At 47.7% G+C, this 17,518-nt stretch overlaps 2 protein-coding genes across 5 annotated transcripts in view; one reads left to right on the forward strand and one right to left on the reverse strand.

The window, feature by feature from the left end:
- NFRKB (nuclear factor related to kappaB binding protein) overlaps nucleotides 1-17,498 on the forward strand; it is a 45,174-nt gene extending 27,676 nt beyond the window's left edge. For all 3 annotated transcript variants that reach the window (XM_028120787.2, XM_028120789.2, XM_028120790.2), the window contains exons 18-27: nucleotides 109-215; nucleotides 641-764; nucleotides 946-1,025; nucleotides 1,157-1,377; nucleotides 1,496-1,766; nucleotides 2,356-2,568; nucleotides 5,168-5,935; nucleotides 8,960-9,066; nucleotides 9,854-9,989; nucleotides 10,105-17,498. In XM_028120787.2, the coding sequence (XP_027976588.1) occupies nucleotides 109-215; nucleotides 641-764; nucleotides 946-1,025; nucleotides 1,157-1,377; nucleotides 1,496-1,766; nucleotides 2,356-2,568; nucleotides 5,168-5,935; nucleotides 8,960-9,066; nucleotides 9,854-9,989; nucleotides 10,105-10,230 (2,153 nt within the window). In that variant the 3' untranslated portion in view covers nucleotides 10,231-17,498. The remainder of the gene's footprint in view (nucleotides 1-108; nucleotides 216-640; nucleotides 765-945; nucleotides 1,026-1,156; nucleotides 1,378-1,495; nucleotides 1,767-2,355; nucleotides 2,569-5,167; nucleotides 5,936-8,959; nucleotides 9,067-9,853; nucleotides 9,990-10,104) is intronic.
- The window catches only part of TMEM45B (transmembrane protein 45B), a 31,310-nt gene continuing 27,629 nt past the window's right edge, over nucleotides 13,838-17,518 (reverse strand). For both annotated transcript variants that reach the window (XM_028120792.2, XM_088017945.1), the window contains 3 exons: nucleotides 16,458-16,642; nucleotides 15,849-15,994; nucleotides 13,838-14,788 (listed from right to left, as the gene is read on the reverse strand). In XM_028120792.2, coding sequence (XP_027976593.1) covers nucleotides 14,680-14,788; nucleotides 15,849-15,994; nucleotides 16,458-16,642 — 440 coding nt within the window. In that variant the 3' untranslated portion in view covers nucleotides 13,838-14,679. The remainder of the gene's footprint in view (nucleotides 14,789-15,848; nucleotides 15,995-16,457; nucleotides 16,643-17,518) is intronic.

Raw genomic sequence — 17,518 nt, forward strand, 5'->3', positions numbered from 1 at the left:
GAGACACTCCTCAGCGAGCTGGTCCCCATGAGAGCAGGTGAGAAGGATGGTGCTCCTCAGTGGCAGCCGTGCTTGACTCTTGGACTTTCCGTTTTCTGATGCCATCAGTTCGAGATGCTGCGGCCCGGCTGCCTAACGGGGAAGGTACCCGGGCAGAGATCTGTGAACTACTCAAGGACTCCCAGTTTCTCGCCCCAGATGTCACCAGCACCCAGGTAGGATGGAAAAGAGATCGTGTTTGTTTTGTTCTAGAATGGATTTGAGAAAACTTAGAGGGAAACATAAAATGTTGTAATTTTTTTTTTTTTTTAACTGAATGAGGAAGAGGAAAGGAGGAGATCCTAAGAAATGGGAACAGTGATGACCTAAGACCCTGTAGTCAGTGGAGCACAGATTTCACTCTGCCTGCAGTTTCCTTCAGCTTCTATGGCTTCTTAGTTCCCCGGCTCCTTCAGGGCACAGCTCAGTCTCTCAGGAATCTTAGAGTGCTTCTTGTTTTGCCAAGTGATGCAGTGAGCCATTGGCAGTACTGCCACCCGGCCAAGATAGGATCTGTTGATCGGCTGTGACTTACACCCAGTGATTTTGCTCTGGCGTCCGAGTCTGACGCATCCCTTTTCCCCTTGGCTCTGGTTCTTAGGTGAACACAGTAGTGAGCGGAGCACTGGATCGGCTGCATTATGAGAAAGACCCATGTGTGAAATACGACATTGGGCGAAAGCTGTGGATCTACCTGCATCGAGACCGGAGTGAGGAGGAGTTCGGTGCGTGAGGCCCCGAGTGGACTAGGGGAGCTTCTGACTTCCTGCCCCAGTGCCGTTATGCTTTTCGGGCTTTTCGGTGACGTTCAGGCAGGACCACCAGCCGGGGCTCGGCTCTTAATGAAGCCGCCCTCCTTACCGTCCTGAGGTTAAACTAGCTGAGACTTACCACTCTTGTTTACAGAGCGGATTCACCAGGCACAGGCAGCTGCAGCTAAAGCCAGGAAAGCCCTTCAGCAAAAACCCAAGCCCCCATCGAAGGTGGTAAGTGACCTCTGAGAGCGGCTGCCTTAGTGGTGTCACAGGTGGTGGCAGCGAGGCCTTCGGGAATCGCAGGGCCATGCCACCCCTTGGTGACTTTTGGTAACTGCACCCGATTTCTCTTCTGCTCGTAGAAATCCGGTAGCAAGGAGAGTTCACTGAAGGTCCTCAGCAGTGGCCCCTCCGAGCAGAGCCAGATGAGCCTCAGTGACTCCAGCATGCCACCCACCCCGGTTACACCTGTGACCCCCACCACTCCGGCTTTGCCTGCCACCCCGATCTCCCCTCCACCTGTGTCATCAGTGAACAAAAGTGGCCCTGCTACTGTCTCAGAACCAGCTAAATCTAGCTCAGGGTGAGCTCCTCCGGTTTTTTCTCCAGCTTTCTCCCTCTGAAGGCCTTTTGGATGTGTGGCTTAAATTGTTTGGTTCTTGTCATGTTCCCATCCCCTGCATTTTCCCGTTTCCTTGTAGTGTTCTTCTGGTGTCTTCACCAACCATGCCACAGCTAGGAACGATGCTTTCCCCGGCTTCCAGCCAGACTCCACCAAGTTCTCAGGCCACCGCCCGCGTCGTGAGCCACTCTGGCTCAGCCGGACTACCCCAGGTGCGGGTCGTGGCCCAGCCTGGCCTTCCTACTGTGACTCAGCAGTCGGCGGGGCCGACGCAGACACTACCCCAGATGCCGGCGGGACCACAGATTCGCGCTCCAGCCACTGCTCCACAGACCAAAGTCATGCCCCAGGTAAACGGGGACAGCGAGCCTGGACCCCGAGGTAGTCTGATGAGTCCACTGGGCAGGAGGGGAGGGGCTGAGGAGCCTGACACAGCAGCTCATTTAATGTTCACAACTGAGTAAGCATGACTAATAAGTTGTATTTTACACGTTGGGTCTCAGAACTTCCAAGAAGTTTAGTGATTTACTCAGGATTGTAATACCAGGACCCTCGTGGAGATGGGATGTGATTCTAAATTTCAGGCTCCTTCCATTGTGCTTCTCATCTTAGCCATGCTGCTAACTAGTTGGGTAATTTTAAAGAACAGTCTTACTTCCTGCCTCAGTTTCCTTTACCATAAAAGGGGCATAATATTTGTTCTCATTGTGTAGGAATAAAATGGGAGGTTCAGTGTGAAAGCTTTCTGAAAATTAAGATGCTACACGCAGAGACAGGAACTTTACAGTGTCCACTTAGTGGTGTAGCGAGCCTTAAACACTGGTAGAGTACAGGTACTCTTAGAGGGACACTTTTGGGTGGTGGCGTACTGGAGACGGCTTGGTGTGCTGGGCTGCATCTCCGTGTCTAATCAAGCTCTCGGCCTCACACTTGAACTAGACAGTAATGGCCACCGTTCCAGTCAAAGCCCAGAGCACGGCGGCCACTGTGCAGCGTCCTGGCCCCGGGCAGACGGGGCTCACGATGACAAGTCTCCCTGCCACAGCCAGCCCCGCAAGCAAGCCAGCCACGAGTTCTCCCGGGAGCTCTGCTCCGAGTGCTTCCACGGCTGCTGTCATTCAGAATGTCACAGGACAGAACATCATCAAGCAGGTCAGTGGAAATCTCCGGGTGGATTCAATGCCTTTGTCCTACAGCAAAGGATAGTTGGAGATCTTAATGATTTGTAATCTTTGATCCTTAGTTCACAGGTATTTCAAAGGTGAGTTCCCACCAATGGTGGTGCAGGCTTCATAGATGCTGAAGATTTTTTCTGTTTCTTTTCCATATAATTGAGCATTTAGTAGTTTCTGGATTTGGAGTAGACGTTCCATGAATTTATTTAATGAAAATCTTGCAGTATAACATTGTATACTTTGCTGGTATTTTTGCTTAACTCTGGTAGCATAGGATACATTTGTACTTTCCTCATTGTGAATATGCAAGGATGATAATCAAATTTTGAAGAATTCGTAAGCAGTGGGGCGCCTGACTGGCTCAGTCAGTGGAGCATGTGATTCTTGGTCTCATGGTTGTGAGTTCGGGTCCCATGCTGGGCGCAGAGATTATTTAAAAATAAAATCTTAAGGAAAAGAATCACAAAAAAACAAAATTGTTAGGCACAGTAGCAGTGATGTACTTTTCATGTACCTGCACCACGCTTTCATAGATACTATGTGATTTAATCCCCATGGTACCATGGGGTAGATGCTTTTGTTATCTTTATTTTGTACATGAAGAAATAGAATTATCTAATGGCAAAATAATGTCATTGTTTTCATTGAACAAATATTTATTGAGTGCTTTTTTTTGTGCCAGGCACTGTCCAGAGTATTGGGGATGTAATGGTGTATTCCACAGGCCGCATCCCTGCCTTTGTGGAGCTCATCTTCTCATAGAGCTGGGGGACGGAAAACTGCTTCAGGGACAGGTGTAATAAGAGCTAAGGAGAGCAATAAGCGGGGAGGGTAGACAGTGGTAGCGTGCCGTTTTAGCCAAGGCGGTCTGGGCAGGCCTGAGGGGATGGCATTTGGAAGAGGGATGAAATGAGGTTAGAGAGTGTGCCATGTTTTGATTATCTGGCGACAAAGCATTCTAGGCATAGGTGTAGCAAGTGAAAGTGCAGTGAGTCCGTTGTTTCCACATCATATGCTTAAGGAACAACAGGAAAGCCATTGAGTGTGAAGCTTAGTGAGCAGGTGTGAAGGTGTTTGAAGGCGGGGTTACTTGAGAGGTTAGCTGTGGTTAAATCACGTCAGACTTCGATTTTAATTTCAATATGATGGGGAGCCATTGAAAGATCACGGGCCAGAATGACTTGATGTGGTTTACATTTAAAGAGCTCCCTGGGTGCTGCATAGGATGGGCTTCAGGGGGCAGTGGAAGCAGGGAGACCAGGTGGGACGTAGTCATGGCAGTCCAGGTGAGCGAGGGCTGGCTCGTGTGCATCGTCTTGGGAGGTGTGGAGAGGCTGGGATTCTGGATATAGGGTTGACAGTAGAGCTCATGTGATTCTCCAGTGGGCAGAGTATGGGGTCTTTTGAAAGAAGGGAGGTGAGTGTGTCCCACAGCTTTGGGCTTGAGTGATTAGGTAGATTGTGATACCATTTACCGAGCTAGAAAACACCGAGGTGCAGATACTGGAATTCAGACCTATGACCAGTGTGTTTATGAAGTCAGCACCTGTATCAGGGGTATGAAAGTGAGTGATGGTGAGGCTGAAAATGGATCACTCACCGGTTACAGGTAATGAGTACACTTGACTGGCCACCAGTGAATTGGTGGCTGTTTGGGAATGGGTTCAAAAGAGAATCTAAGGCGAGGAAGTAGAGACCGGGATTGTAGGCAATTTTTCAGCAATTCTGCTTTTGAAGAGAGCAGAGAACCGGGGCTGGGTGGGGGATGTGGAGTAAATGAGGGTCTGCTGCTTTTGTAGGTTGAAAGATATTAAAGCATGTTTGCATTCTGATAGCAGTTATCCAGTAGAGAGGGGGAATGCGATGGAGAGAAGGTCCCTGAGGCTAGAAGAGTTGCATGTGTGACACATGGGACGTTGACCTTAGATAGGAGTTGGTGTATGAATCCAGGAAGTCTGGCTCCAGAGCCCATGCTCTGGACCCCCGGTGCCATTTTTCTGCTCTCATTATTGACGGTCATCATAATCGTCAATAAAAGACATTTTTTGAAACATTTGGGGAAATGCAAATATATATTATTTAGATACTATTTACATACTGCTATTAGGTAATAGTAGTTGGGGTTTTGTATGTGTGTGGGTGTGGCCTAACGTGATCTGTCTTGGAAAATGTTCTGTGTGCACTTAAAAAGAATGTGTATTCTGCTGTTTTGGGATGGAATGTTCCATATATATCTGTTAAGCCCATCTGGTTTAATGTGTAGGTGATTATTTTTTTACTTTGAAAAGTCTTTTTCTAGGTTAGAAGTGTATCCAGAAGTATTGATCAGCAAAATGACCTAAAGTGGTTTACTTTAATATATTCCAACTCCTCTGTCCACCGCCCCCCAAAAAGTGGGGAAGGACAGATAAAACAAGATTGGCAAAGTGATCACTTTGAAGCTGGGTACATGGATTTGTTATACACTGTTTTCTACTTTTGTAAATTTTCACCAGTTTTTGAAACAAAAAGTTAGAAAAATGTCAGCAGCTTAGCACTGCGGCTCCCCTGGTCAGTGCTGTTTCTTCCCCATCCAGGTGGCCATCACAGGGCAGCTTGGTGTGAAGCCCCAGACGGGCAACAGCATTCCACTCACAGCCACTAACTTCTGCATCCAGGGTAAGGATGTCTTGCGTCTGCCGCCCTCTTCCATCACCACGGATGCCAAAGGCCAGACAGTTTTGCGAATCACTCCGGACATGATGGCCACATTGGCCAAGTCCCAGGTCACCACAGTCAAATTGACCCAGGACCTCTTTGGGACAGGAAGCGGCACTGCGGGCAAAGGCATTTCTGCTACCTTACACGTCACTTCCAATCCGGTTCATGCCACGGAGAGCCCTGCCAAGGCCAGTTCGGCCAGTGCCCCTTCATCCACTCCGACAGGTACTACAGTGGTTAAAGTGACTCCTGACCTCAAGCCAACAGAAGCCTCAAGTTCAGCTTTCCGCTTGATGCCGGCACTCGGTGTGAGTGTGGCAGACCAGAAGGCGAAAAACACAGTGGCTTCTTCTGAAGCGAAACCGGCTGCCACGATCCGCATTGTGCAGGGCCTGGGAGTGATGCCCCCCAAAGCAGGCCAGACCATCACAGTTGCGGCCCATGCCAAGCAAGGGTCCTCAGTGGCCGGTGGGTCTGGAACTGTCCATACTTCAGCGGTGTCCTTGCCCAGTATGAATGCTGCTGTGTCCAAGACTGTGGCTGTGGCTTCTGGGGCTGCAAGCACCCCCATCAGCATCGGGACAGGAGCCTCTGCCGTGCGGCAGGTTCCTGTCAGCACCACGGTGGTTTCCACGTCCCAGGCTGTGAGTAAGCCAGGGGGAGGGAAGAATAGCGCTTCTGCTTAGGGAGCTTCTCTTTTTAGGAACAGAAAGTACACCCGGTCTGTATCGCTTCATTTGACCCAAACAGGCTTATTTCCTAATAGGCTTTTTTTGTTTAATTTCTAAACAAATTTATGAAGTAGTATATGTGTACATTCTTATAAATGATTAAAACAGTACAGAAGTACGTAAAGGGTAAAATTTTTTTCACCACCCTCTACTTCTCCCTTCATGAGGGCTAATTACTACTGGTATTTTGGCATTTATCCTTCTGGTCCTTTTCCTGAGCATCTTCATACAGTATATACACATAGTTTAAAAAGAAATCCCTGTAAGAGACCTTAAATTCACATACTGTTGTGTGATTTGCCTAATTTATTTAAAACTGTGTTTTGGGGATTGTAGTAGATCCTGTGTGGATATCGACAGCCTTCTTTTTACTGATACATGATGATCCGTAGAAGGGATGTGCTTGAACCTTTTTTCTATTAAAGACCAGTGCTGTGGTGCATGAACACGTGTAAGCATTTCCGGAGTGGAGGATGCTAGAATAGGGCAGGGATACGTACGGAAAGCTTTGTTAACTCCAGTCTTGTAACCACAAAGGTCACACACCTTATACTCCCCTCAGCAGCCCTCCTCTCTCTGCCATACCCTAACCAGTGCTGGGTATCCTGGGATTTGTTTGTTTTAACTTTATCTTAGTGGTGAAGAGAGTTCTTTTTCTGTCTCATTTCCCTGATCTTTAGAGGAGTTGGGCATCCATTTTGCCATGTGCTGTCCAGTGGTGAATAAATCTGCCAGTTTTCTTCTGGGGTATTTGGCTTTTTCACATTGTTTGTGGTGGCTTCTTTATATCTTCTGGATGTTAATTCTTGGTATGTGTAGAAAATACTTCCTTCCAGTCTGTCATTTTTTAACCTTGCATATGGAACCTTTGCTCTACAGGTATTTTATCAGATTAGATCTATCAACATTTTCTTTTATGGTTCCTGGGTTTTGTGTCTTGTGCTTTCCTACTCCAGTATTATAAAGGTATTAGCCTTCATTTTCATAAAATATTTTCAGGGTTTTAGAAAAAGTATAGTCGATAATCCATTTGAAATATGTTTTGTGAATGGCACGTCAGAGAGATGTCATTTTATATTTACTTTATTCCAACATCATCAGCTAGTTTATTCCTTACCCACTAACTTGAAATACTACACTTACCATAAAGCAAATTCCTGTATCAACATAGGTGTGTTTCTGGGTGCACGTGTGTTATTTTTTAGCCTGTGGATAAGGAGCACTGTTCTGTAGAGTGGGGTGCATATGCACAGTATAAAACGCAGTTTTACTTTCCCTAAGTAAGGTGCATAGTAAAACCTCAATAATTTGGATAAAAGCCACAGTGGTGGAGGAAGGAGGATATTAGTAAAACCAACCAGCCAACAAACCCTGAAATACAGTGTGGCTTAAAAGGAAATATTTATTTAGGTTCTCATATCCCAAAAAAATTAAGGAAGCAAGGAAACATTACGTACTTGATCCATTTTTCTTTCTCTTGAATCCTTCTCCTAACACAGAAAGGTAGTAAGCCCGTGGCATCTACTCCGTCACAGTCTAGACAAATACAACTTGGGACCCTTTGAGGGGCATGGAGCATGGAGCAGGGATTCTTTTCCCAGTCTACTCAGCTAGTTAGGCTAGTTCACAAAGAGACAATTCCAGCTGGTGTTCTGGTGGTCTGAAATGTTGGAAGCAACTGAGGCATTCTTAAGAAAATAAAACCATAAGTAAATCCACCTGGAGGCACCATCTCAAGTTATTCTGTTGCCTGTTGACATCTGTGAGTGCTTTCTGATGGGCTACAGCTTGTGAGTCAACTGGAGGTTGGTACGGGGACCTGTGACACACACAGTTTTGTACCTGAGTGCCTGGCTTCTTGAGAAATAGCTTGCCCTTGGGAAGTGTTGATGCCTTTTCTGAGTATCCTAGCAACCACCCCTCTTGAATCATTTTTTTTTTTTTTTTAAGATTTTATTTATTTATTTGACAGATAGAGCTACAAGTAGGCAGAGAGGCAGGCAGAGGGAGAGGGAGAAGTAGGCTCCCGGCTGAGCAGGGAGCCCGATGCGGGACTCTATCCCAGGACCCTGGGATCATGACCTGAGCTGAAGGCAGCTGCTTAACCAACTGAGCCACCCAGGCGCCCTTGAATCATTTTTTAAAAATCAGATTTACACAAGATTTTACTGTGTATAAATTTTATTACCAACCAAGGGTTAAAAAGCAGGCATCCTGAACACAGGTGATGCAGTGAGCTAATCTTTGCCATCCCGAAATCCCAAAGACTCTAGGCCTGTTGAGCTTCTATTTTGTTCCTTTTGGGCCTTAGTGGCTTTGGGGTTGGACTTTTCACTTGGCTGAGTTTATTATTAATGTCCCTTAACTAACCTCTTATGTCTGGGAGAGACGGAAAGCACTTGGAAAATGTGACCTGTTCCTAATCTAGCGTGCTGGGCTGTATGCACCCTGCCAGTGAGCCTGCGTTCCAGGGAAGCAGGATTGTGCACTTTATTAACTCCTGAGTGCCTCTGTCCTTCATCACACTTCCTTCAGATAGGTGTTGTGTGCCAAGTATCGGGAGGTACACAGATCACTGAGACCCTACTCTCTATGGAGCTCAGACTCTTACCACGCTTAAGTGAACACAGTGCTTTCCTTCGCAGTTTAGTACTCATGTTTATCCTGATGGTAGCAGTTATATATGGTTGTTGCTGCTTCCGGGAGTGAGGAGGAGGATGGTTAACAGAGCAGATGAGACCTCAGTAGAGTATGTGAGCACTTATTACAGCCTGTCAGCGGTTTTAGGAGGGCAGCCTGGGCCCACCCCTCAGAAATATTGGGCTCCTGCAGAGTATAGGAAGTGAGAGCATCTGAGTGCTTGCGCCTCGGCCCTGTAGGTGATGCTTGGTTCTCCTTCCCTCCTATCCCGTAAGCCTGATTTCTTTTTCTCTTTAGGGGAAGTTGCCTACGCGGATCACGGTTCCACTGTCTGTTATTAGCCAACCTATGAAGGGCAAAAGTGTGGTCACGGCCCCCATCATCAAAGGCAACCTTGGTGCCAAGTAAGTGCCAGAGTGATGGGCGGGCAGGGCTTCCACGTGGCTCCTTGCCACAAACTGGAAGGGCAGCTAGTTTTTCTGGGGCTCTTCTTGGATATTTCTCCTTTGTTGTGCTCATCCACAGTTTTGAGCACCTAGTATTGTTTCTGGGTGCTGGGGACACAGAGCAGTGATGAAAACAGACACAAATCCGTGCTGTCTTCAAGCTTACATTGTAGGGGGAGGAGAGAAATAATAGAGTGAAATACCATGTGGGGTGGTGATATGTACTATGGAGAAAAAAGGAAGGAAGGGGACAGGAAGTCCTGGGAGGGGGTGGGCTGGTGCTGTGGCTCAGATGGCAGTGTCCAGTGCGGGTATTAGGGGAGGCCTCATCACTTTGACATTGAGCCCTGTGCTGTGGTAGTTCAGAGGAGGAGGGCTTACTTGGGAGCCCGGGCTTTGTGTGGTGGTCCTGCCCTAAATGGGGATAAGGGGCATGATGACATCAGTCAGATGGTCTCAAGGCAGCTGTTTTGGGGAAGAGTTTCTTTTCTGGAATGCCCACTTCCATGGAGTCCTGTCCATTATTCCTGCTGATCGGGGTATGGTGTCAGAGCCGTTGTATCCAGAGCACTGAGGGCCTTGGGGCTTTATGGGAAGCCTAGAAGCTAGGAGAAAGGTGGTCTCACCAGCTGGTTTCCATTTCAGTCCAGAATGCAGGAACTTTCGCTGGGCTGCAGAGCTCCCTGTTTTCCTTAAGCACACGGCCCGCCTGTTATGGCGCCTCACTCCTGCTTTCCCTCCACAGCCTCGGTGGCTTGGGCCGCAATATCATTCTCACCACCATGCCAGCGGGTACTAAGCTCATTGCTGGCAATAAGCCTGTGAGTTTCCTCACTGCCCAGCAGTTGCAGCAGCTTCAGCAACAAGGTCAGGCCACACAGGTAAGGGCCAAGGCGAACTGCTGGCCGTATCGGGCTTGTCTCCCCTTTGCTGTTCGTTCGAGACTGCAGAGTTCGTTTGCCACCTCCTGACCAGACCCTCTCTCTTTGCACACAGGTGCGCATCCAGACTGTGCCTGCATCCCATCTTCAACAGGGGACAGCTTCGGGTTCCTCCAAAGCAGTCTCCACTGTCGTTGTGACCACAGCTCCATCTCCTAAACAGGCACCTGAACAGCAGTGATTCGGGGCGAGAGAAGCGGTGTCCGTGCACGCGCGCACCTGGTCTGCCCTCCTGGCCGAGAAGAAGGGACCAGAGAGGGGGCGTCGTTCTTCTCAGCTTGTCTGGTTAGGGAAGGCCGGCAGTGGGGTGATGGCATCAGTGGCCTGGAATCTTCTTCCACACTCCGCGGCGGAGCACACCGAGAAAAGTCCCCTCCAGGCTTCCAAGGGCTGTTCTGTTCTGATCTGGGAGAAGCTCCTCTCTCAGGGTTGGGTGAGGTCATCGTTGGGCCCCACAAGCCCCAGTTCTCTTCTGGAGAGCCAGACACCGGGGGAAGGCTCATAGCCGCAGAGCGTGCACACCGGCAGGAAGCCTCGTTCTCTGTGGGGATTGGGTTTTTTAGCTTCTGCTCTTCTCTGTGACTAGTGGTCTAGATAGGAGTTTTTGTGTCCAGAAATTTTTATGTAACTTATTTTTTTAAGGAACCTGTTGTACATCTTTATCCAATAGAAACCTGGGCTTTAGCCCTCTCCCCCCCACCCCGTCCCCCAAACTGATTACTTATTCTTCTGACCAGAATGAGAGAATAGCAGGATTCTTAGTAAGTTGGTGGCTGACTTGATCACTGCATAGTAATGGGGAGGCTGTAAGGTGGGCAGGGAACCCTAGGGAACGAGAGAGTACGGGTTCCCCGAAATGGGATGAGTTTGGCACCACCTCATAAAGATGAGGTATTGGCATCTTGATTGTGGTCCATATCTTCACCTGCTGACTTTGTCGTCCTTGTCAAGCCTGTTTACACCAAAGTCCAGAGCCAGTGGACAGAGTAGGCAAGCACCAGCAGAGATGCTGCTTTTGCAGCTCAGAACTTACTGCGGTTCAGAGATTATGTTCTGCTTTGCTCCAGAGCAAGAGTCTGCAAACCACAGCCCTGGGGCTGGCTACCAGTTTTTGTAAATAAAGTCTTCTTGGAACACAGCCCCTGGCCATTTGTCTATGTATTATCTATGGCTGCTTTCAATTTGAAGGCAGACCTGAGTCATTGCCATAGAGTCCATATGGCCCTTAGGCCTAAAATATTTACGTCCTTAGGCCCTTTAGGTAAAACTTTGCTGACTTCTGCTCCAGAGTAGAGAGGGCAAGAAGAGAGTGGGTGTGCGCACCAGGCGGCTCGGTCACAGGAGAGGTCAGTTGGGATTTACCTGTCCTTTCATCCTGGCTGTGTCCCCCTTCTGAGCCTCTACCAAGCTCTAGGCAGAGCTCTGAACGATACTGGAAAATGTCATAAGTGAGTAAAGCCCTGGTTGTTAACAACATAGGCCTCTTTTGTACGGGAGCGGGGGTTGGATGGTGGAGCTTTCCTGCAGGGTCAGAGCTTCCCTGTTTCTCTTGAGAGTGTCCAGATTATTAAAAATGTGTCTTTAATCTGTGGAAATTCAGAGATGATCTTTTATTTTTTTTTCTGGCGAGGAAGTGGAGTTGGGCAGAAAATTTCTGTCGCCTAGTGTAGAGGGGGTTGCCAGGTGGCTGCTGAGTGATGAGACAGGCTGCAGAGGAGCAGGGAAGGTCAGAGTGGCTGGTGGCTTTCTAGACATCGCATTTGATTCTTGAAGCAGTTCTGTAAAATAGACCGCATTATCCCTCTTCTGACTTCTCATCCCTGTGACAGATTGCAGGTCTGAGTTGGGGTTAAAGAGAAGCAAGATGTAAATCCAGTCTTCTGATCCTTTCTGCTGCCTTCCTAGGGGAGGGTGGCTGTGATGTGTCTTGCCAAGAGGTGGGGACAGTTGGAATTGGGGGGGGTAAGCCCAGGTTACAGAGTGCCGAGGTGAAGTGGCTGAGGGGTGACTGAGCTTTTGCTGGTAGTAGGGGGCTGGCACAGAAGTCAGACGGGGAAGGGGGAGAGGTAGGAACTGCCATGAAGGAGAAGAATGGCCTTTTAGCTGAGTAGAGGAGAGGGCATCTGTCCTTTCCAGCACTTTGATATTTGCACGTCATTGCTTCCTAGAGTCACATTTCACATGAAGAGTCCGAGTGACAGTTTCTAAATGAGAAAACGGTAGACATTTGAGGGATCCTGTCTCAGGTATTTATTGCTGGTTAAAACAAACCCTTCTCGAAGTTACTTAAGTGATTGCATGAAAGTAGTTCCGACATTCAGCCCTGCCCCACTCTTTTATTTACTGAAGTCACCTGGCTGTGTCTGTCTCCTTAGTGCCTGGAGACATTTACCTGCCCGCTCAGAGAACAGGGATATTTCAGGATGCTAGTGTGGGACTGGCTCCCTGCTGAGTACGATTTGGTACCGCCTAGCCTGTCGGTGGAGTGCTGAGGAAGGGCAGCCGCTGCTGGAGTTGTTCAAGGGATGTCAGCAACATTTGCTTCAGACATGGTCCTCGGATACAGACCTCAAGGGTCTTGTAGAGATGTGGGAGCTATGGCGGATGTTTTGGGGGAACATGCCCAGAAGAACTTGTGGGAGCCCTTGAGCCTCTGCACCTAAGGTTCAGAGGTTGGTAAAATTATTCAGACCGTGTGCCTGAGACTGGATTTGGTGACTAGCACTGTGATGGGTTTGTACATTAATACCACATCTAAGAAGGTTTTCCTCCAGGATTGATCAGTTCCATGAAGGTATCCCAAACTGTGCTACGAAAGGGGCATCACAATAAGTTTCAGTGTTGCCTGTCTGATCTTCACACCTCAACCCCTCACTCTGCAGAAAATACATTTCCTTGCCGTGTGCTGCACTACCCCACCCTGTCCACCCGCAGCAATCTTTACGACGAAAGGAACATTGTGAATAGGTTCCTTACCCCCCACCTCCAGTCTCTTCGGGGAAAGAACGTGTTTTATGTTAATTGCTCATAGTGGGTCCTCCAGTACTTAACTGAATGGACGTTTGGGTTCCTACTTAGCAGGCAAACGAAATTGGATCCTGAAAGGGCCCCACAGGTTCTCTTCTCATAATTAAATCCCATTTTCAAGTAGCTAATTCTTAACCCCTGAGGTGTGACTTCAGCACTGAAATGCTAGCTAACTGTGGGAGGTCAGTTCTCACGTAAGTACAGCATTTCTGCCGAAGAGCACATGGTGCTGAGTGTCGAAGATCTCTGCCATATCTGTGTGAAGTAGCTGGCGGGGGGGGGGGCTCTATTGAGAAGTAAGCTGGCTTTGGAGTCCTGAAGGCTGGCTTTGCGACTTCGTAGCTCTGTGACCTTTGGCTCATCAACTTCTCTGCAGAACTGAATGTGCTTCCATTATTGGTGGTGGTGTGACTCACATGGGACACAGTGCCTGTCAGTGTGTGTGAGGTGCTGTACACACGAACGGTATGTTGGTCTGGAAGACCTTTCCAGTTTGTCCTAGCCCACTTCTGTCAGTTTGTGGAACTTAACTAACTCTCCGTGTTCCTTCATGATTTCATGGTCTCTGTGCTTCCTGTTCTCTCTGCCCGGAACGTGTTTCTCCAGGGCAGACTCCCCATCTCCTCCCCTCCCTCGCATTCATGGTAGTTGTACTTACCCCTTATGGCACCAGTGACCCTGTAGGTAACTGCATCTCTCTCCCGTTAGACTGTGAATTCCTGGCTGGACGGGTATCTCAGTAATCCTTCCAGCCATTTCAGTGCCGGTGCAATGTAGATGTTTAATAAATATTTGTTGAAGGAAGTTTAAAAAAAAAAACAAAAAACATCCAGAACCAAGATTACAGTGTCAAGACTTTATATTACTATTTCAAGATCCCTTTGCAGGATTCTTACACTTTGCTTTTGGCTGTATTTAAATTCAAGGTCTTCAAATAACCTGCCATTTTTTTCTCTACCTCATTATACAGACTTCCTGTTAGCATCTTCCCTTGAGGGTACTTTTGAGGACCCAGAACATCAGCGTTCCAGCTCTTAGCTGGGCCACTAACTAGCTTCCTGGTTTAAAAAAAAAAGTCACCTTTGACCTAACGTCATCACTTATGAGTAGTATTGCAGTACTCTCTAATATTAATGGTTAATTAGGAAATGTTTAACAAGTAATATTTAAAGTACCAAAGCTTGTAAATTGTTTTACTTAAAAATGTGCTAGAATTGTATCTTTAAAATAAAGGAAGTCTCACTTAATTTCTCATAAGAAACAACCTGTTTTCTTCAGAAAAAAATGGATAAGTTATCAAAAGCAGTCTTTTCTGCTGGGTTCATATCCTGGATTCATCCATGAGGCCCTATCCTGTCCTGAAACTTTCAGAGTCTTTGAATGATTTCTCTTCATACTGGGACACAAAGGCTTCATTTTTCTCTATGAAGGATACCATAGGAACAGAGACTTTAGTCAGTTAAGTGAGAAGGTGCAAATATATAGAACCTTAAGAGCAGACTGGCGCAAGCATTGAAATGGAGATGAGTTTCCCCTTTGCACACTCTAGCTGTTCATACTCAAAGGGGCATGTTCACCCCACATTGATGACGGGTGGTCTCCCTCATTCCTCATCTGAGCCACTCAAGAGGGCCGTCTGGTAAGTGTGATCTGACTTCAGCTTCTGAATGCCAATGATTTCTCCTCCATGCCTCTTTAACCGAGTCAAATGGCTGTAATAGAACAACAATAAGAGCGCATGAAATTAGCCCCCAAATGCCCTTATTCTCTCAACCAAGGATGTTAAGGCATGCACTGGTTCTTAAAGCATTTTCTTTATATGTCTATCAAACATACAAAGAAACCACAACGTGGTTGCATATCTTGCTTCTTGGACACTATTCATTGATAGATGATTAATAATATTTAATGGTTAATGTTGTAACAGACTAAACATAAGTCTTCTGTCTCCCAGCTTATTGTTTCACTGACCAGGCAGTAGAACTAAGGGAAACTGTGACCTTAAGTTCCCTTCTGTTTGGTCTGCATGGAACTTGTGTGTGTGTGTGAAGTAGATCTGCTTTGGGGAGGGAAATCAGAAACTAGGAAAACGAGGGGCAGCTACAACAGAACTAATTATTAGCATATCCAAAAAGAAACTCGCACTGCAGTTCAAGGCCAGGTATGCTGTTGACTCATAGGGTGACCTCGATCAAGTTACTCAGTCTTTGAAGCCTTGGTTTCCCTTCCCGATCTGTAAAATGTTACAGCACATACTTCATAAAATAATGAGGATTCAGTGGGGTAATAGACGTGAGGTTCTTAACCGCAGGGCCTGGGACAGTGAGTGCCTGGGAATGGTCAGCTATTCTAGTAACCGCTGACCAAGCACTTGCTGTTTCAGCATCGTGTCTGATTGCCACGTCTCTGGGAAGGAGGTGGGGCAAATCCAGGAAAAGGTGATGGGCTCAAAACGATGGACAGAGCGGGGTCTGTAGTGCAGCACTGATGCCTAATTCAGAGTTTCTCCTTTCACAGTGCAGGCTTCAAGTCCATCAGAACTGCCTTTGAAACCTGGGTCTGTCAGGTGACAGTGACCAGACAGTCCTTTAACTTCTCAGAATCTCATCACCCTCATTTGCAGAACTGGGCGTATAGTTGGCACTCAAAAAGTGGTAGAAGTTAGCACTCTTTAGTTATGAAAGGTGGGTCACTGGAAGTAAAAATGTAGTAGATTTTGGGGACCGAGGGGTGGTTAGGAAAAACCAGACAGAAGTCTTCGCTTGGACATACCAGAAAACGAGCGAGTAGCTGATGGCCACAATGCAGAGGGCAGCCAAGTAGTGCCAGCAGAAGCACATGGTGACGAACATGAGGTTTGCGTCATCTTTCTGGTCCCATTCGGGTCCTCCAAAAGGTGGGAACAGCACAAACCCGATCTGGTGGGTTATACAGAGAAGCCAGCCTTAGTTGGTCCTGAGCAGCAAGCTCGCCTCTCCCCGCGACTGCCCCTGCTGTCTGTACATCCCCCACTGCCTCCTCCTGTCATACCTCTGGGAGCACAGAAAGGCCTTTTGCATAGGAGAATGGCTCTAATTCTGGCTTTAGTATGGGCTTAAAACCACATTTCAGGGGCCTATAAACAAACGGTATCCATGCCTCCACTAGGGAGGGCACGTGGGCTCACTGTGTATGCTGCATGGGATCCACCTGTCAGTTCGTCAGCAAGGTACTACTGGATGAAATGACCTAAGTCGGGGGCCAGGCACGGGAAGACCAGTGGCCCTCCACAGCCCTTCCCGTGGTGTATGTCAGTGCTGGCCCTGCAGGACCTGCCTTGCACGAGCTCCATGGGGCTCCTTGAATCCACACAAGGTGAAGAGCACCCTTTTGAATAATTACCTGCCAGAACCAGGTGCCCTGAAGGATAACGAGACTGGTTCGGAAGAGTTGCAACACAATATTGTCCCGGAGGACCACCTCTACGAAGATGCTGAAAGCCCCTCCGAACACAGCGCACAGCAGGAGCGAGTGGATGTGCTGGTCCAAGGGTGGTCGGTTGTGGACGTGGTAGTAGAAGAGAAAACCTGCACAAAGCAATTTTGGCCATCACGGGTTCGCTGCCTTCTGCTTCAGAGGCTTCATCTGCACTGTTAACCATTCCTAGAATGCCCTCCTACGCCTGTCTCAAAGCTAGATTTTTCAGCAGTTAGGAAGTCAGTTTATATAACGTTACAGGGCAACAGACCCAGATTAGATTTCGTGTATGTATGAAGTGGATATATGCTGCAAAGGATGGATCTTTTAAAATCTCTTTACTCAATACAGGATGCGTAGGTGAAACACGCGGATTTGTGACAAATCTGTGTGTGTACTTGAAATTCAGTTTTGGCCTCATTTAACTCCCCCCCCACCCCCAACTCTTCCTGAGGTACAGAAGTAAGTGAGGTTGTTGGATTACAAAATGCTTTTTCCTTACCCCGGTGAATAAGAGTTATATTGGGAAATCTGTCCTAGCTGCTTGGGTGGGTCTCCTGAGGTTTGTCATGGAGTCCAGACAGGAACATTCCAGGGTGGGAGGTGGAGTGCAGTTTCTCTTCCCTGAACAGAGGGAGTTATCCTTGTATGTGGTGGCTTCCAGCCAGGTTTTGGAGAGTTACTGTGTGTTTCAGCGTGCAAGTGCACACATGCTGTCATACACATGAGCGTGATGGGGGAGGGGGCAGAGAGTTTGGGCACCAAGATCCTGAAACTTTCGCTGAAAACCTTATGTTTTCATGGGCTCTTTTATGGACTATGTCCCCTGGATCCTCCAGAGCACCAGGACCAAGTCCTATTCAGGTGTCTGAAATTCAGAGATTCGGATTTTCTGGGTAGTTACTGTACTGGCAGTATTTCTGGTCTCCCTATCCTGATGCATCATAAACACAATTTGTCAGTCTCTTGCATTGTTTTTTCCATCT

The sequence above is a fragment of the Eumetopias jubatus genome, unplaced genomic scaffold (assembly GCF_037043125.1).
Source record: "Eumetopias jubatus isolate StellerSeaLion01/CBP00866 unplaced genomic scaffold, mEumJub1_p1.0 scaffold_13, whole genome shotgun sequence".
Taxonomy (NCBI): domain Eukaryota; kingdom Metazoa; phylum Chordata; class Mammalia; order Carnivora; family Otariidae; genus Eumetopias; species Eumetopias jubatus.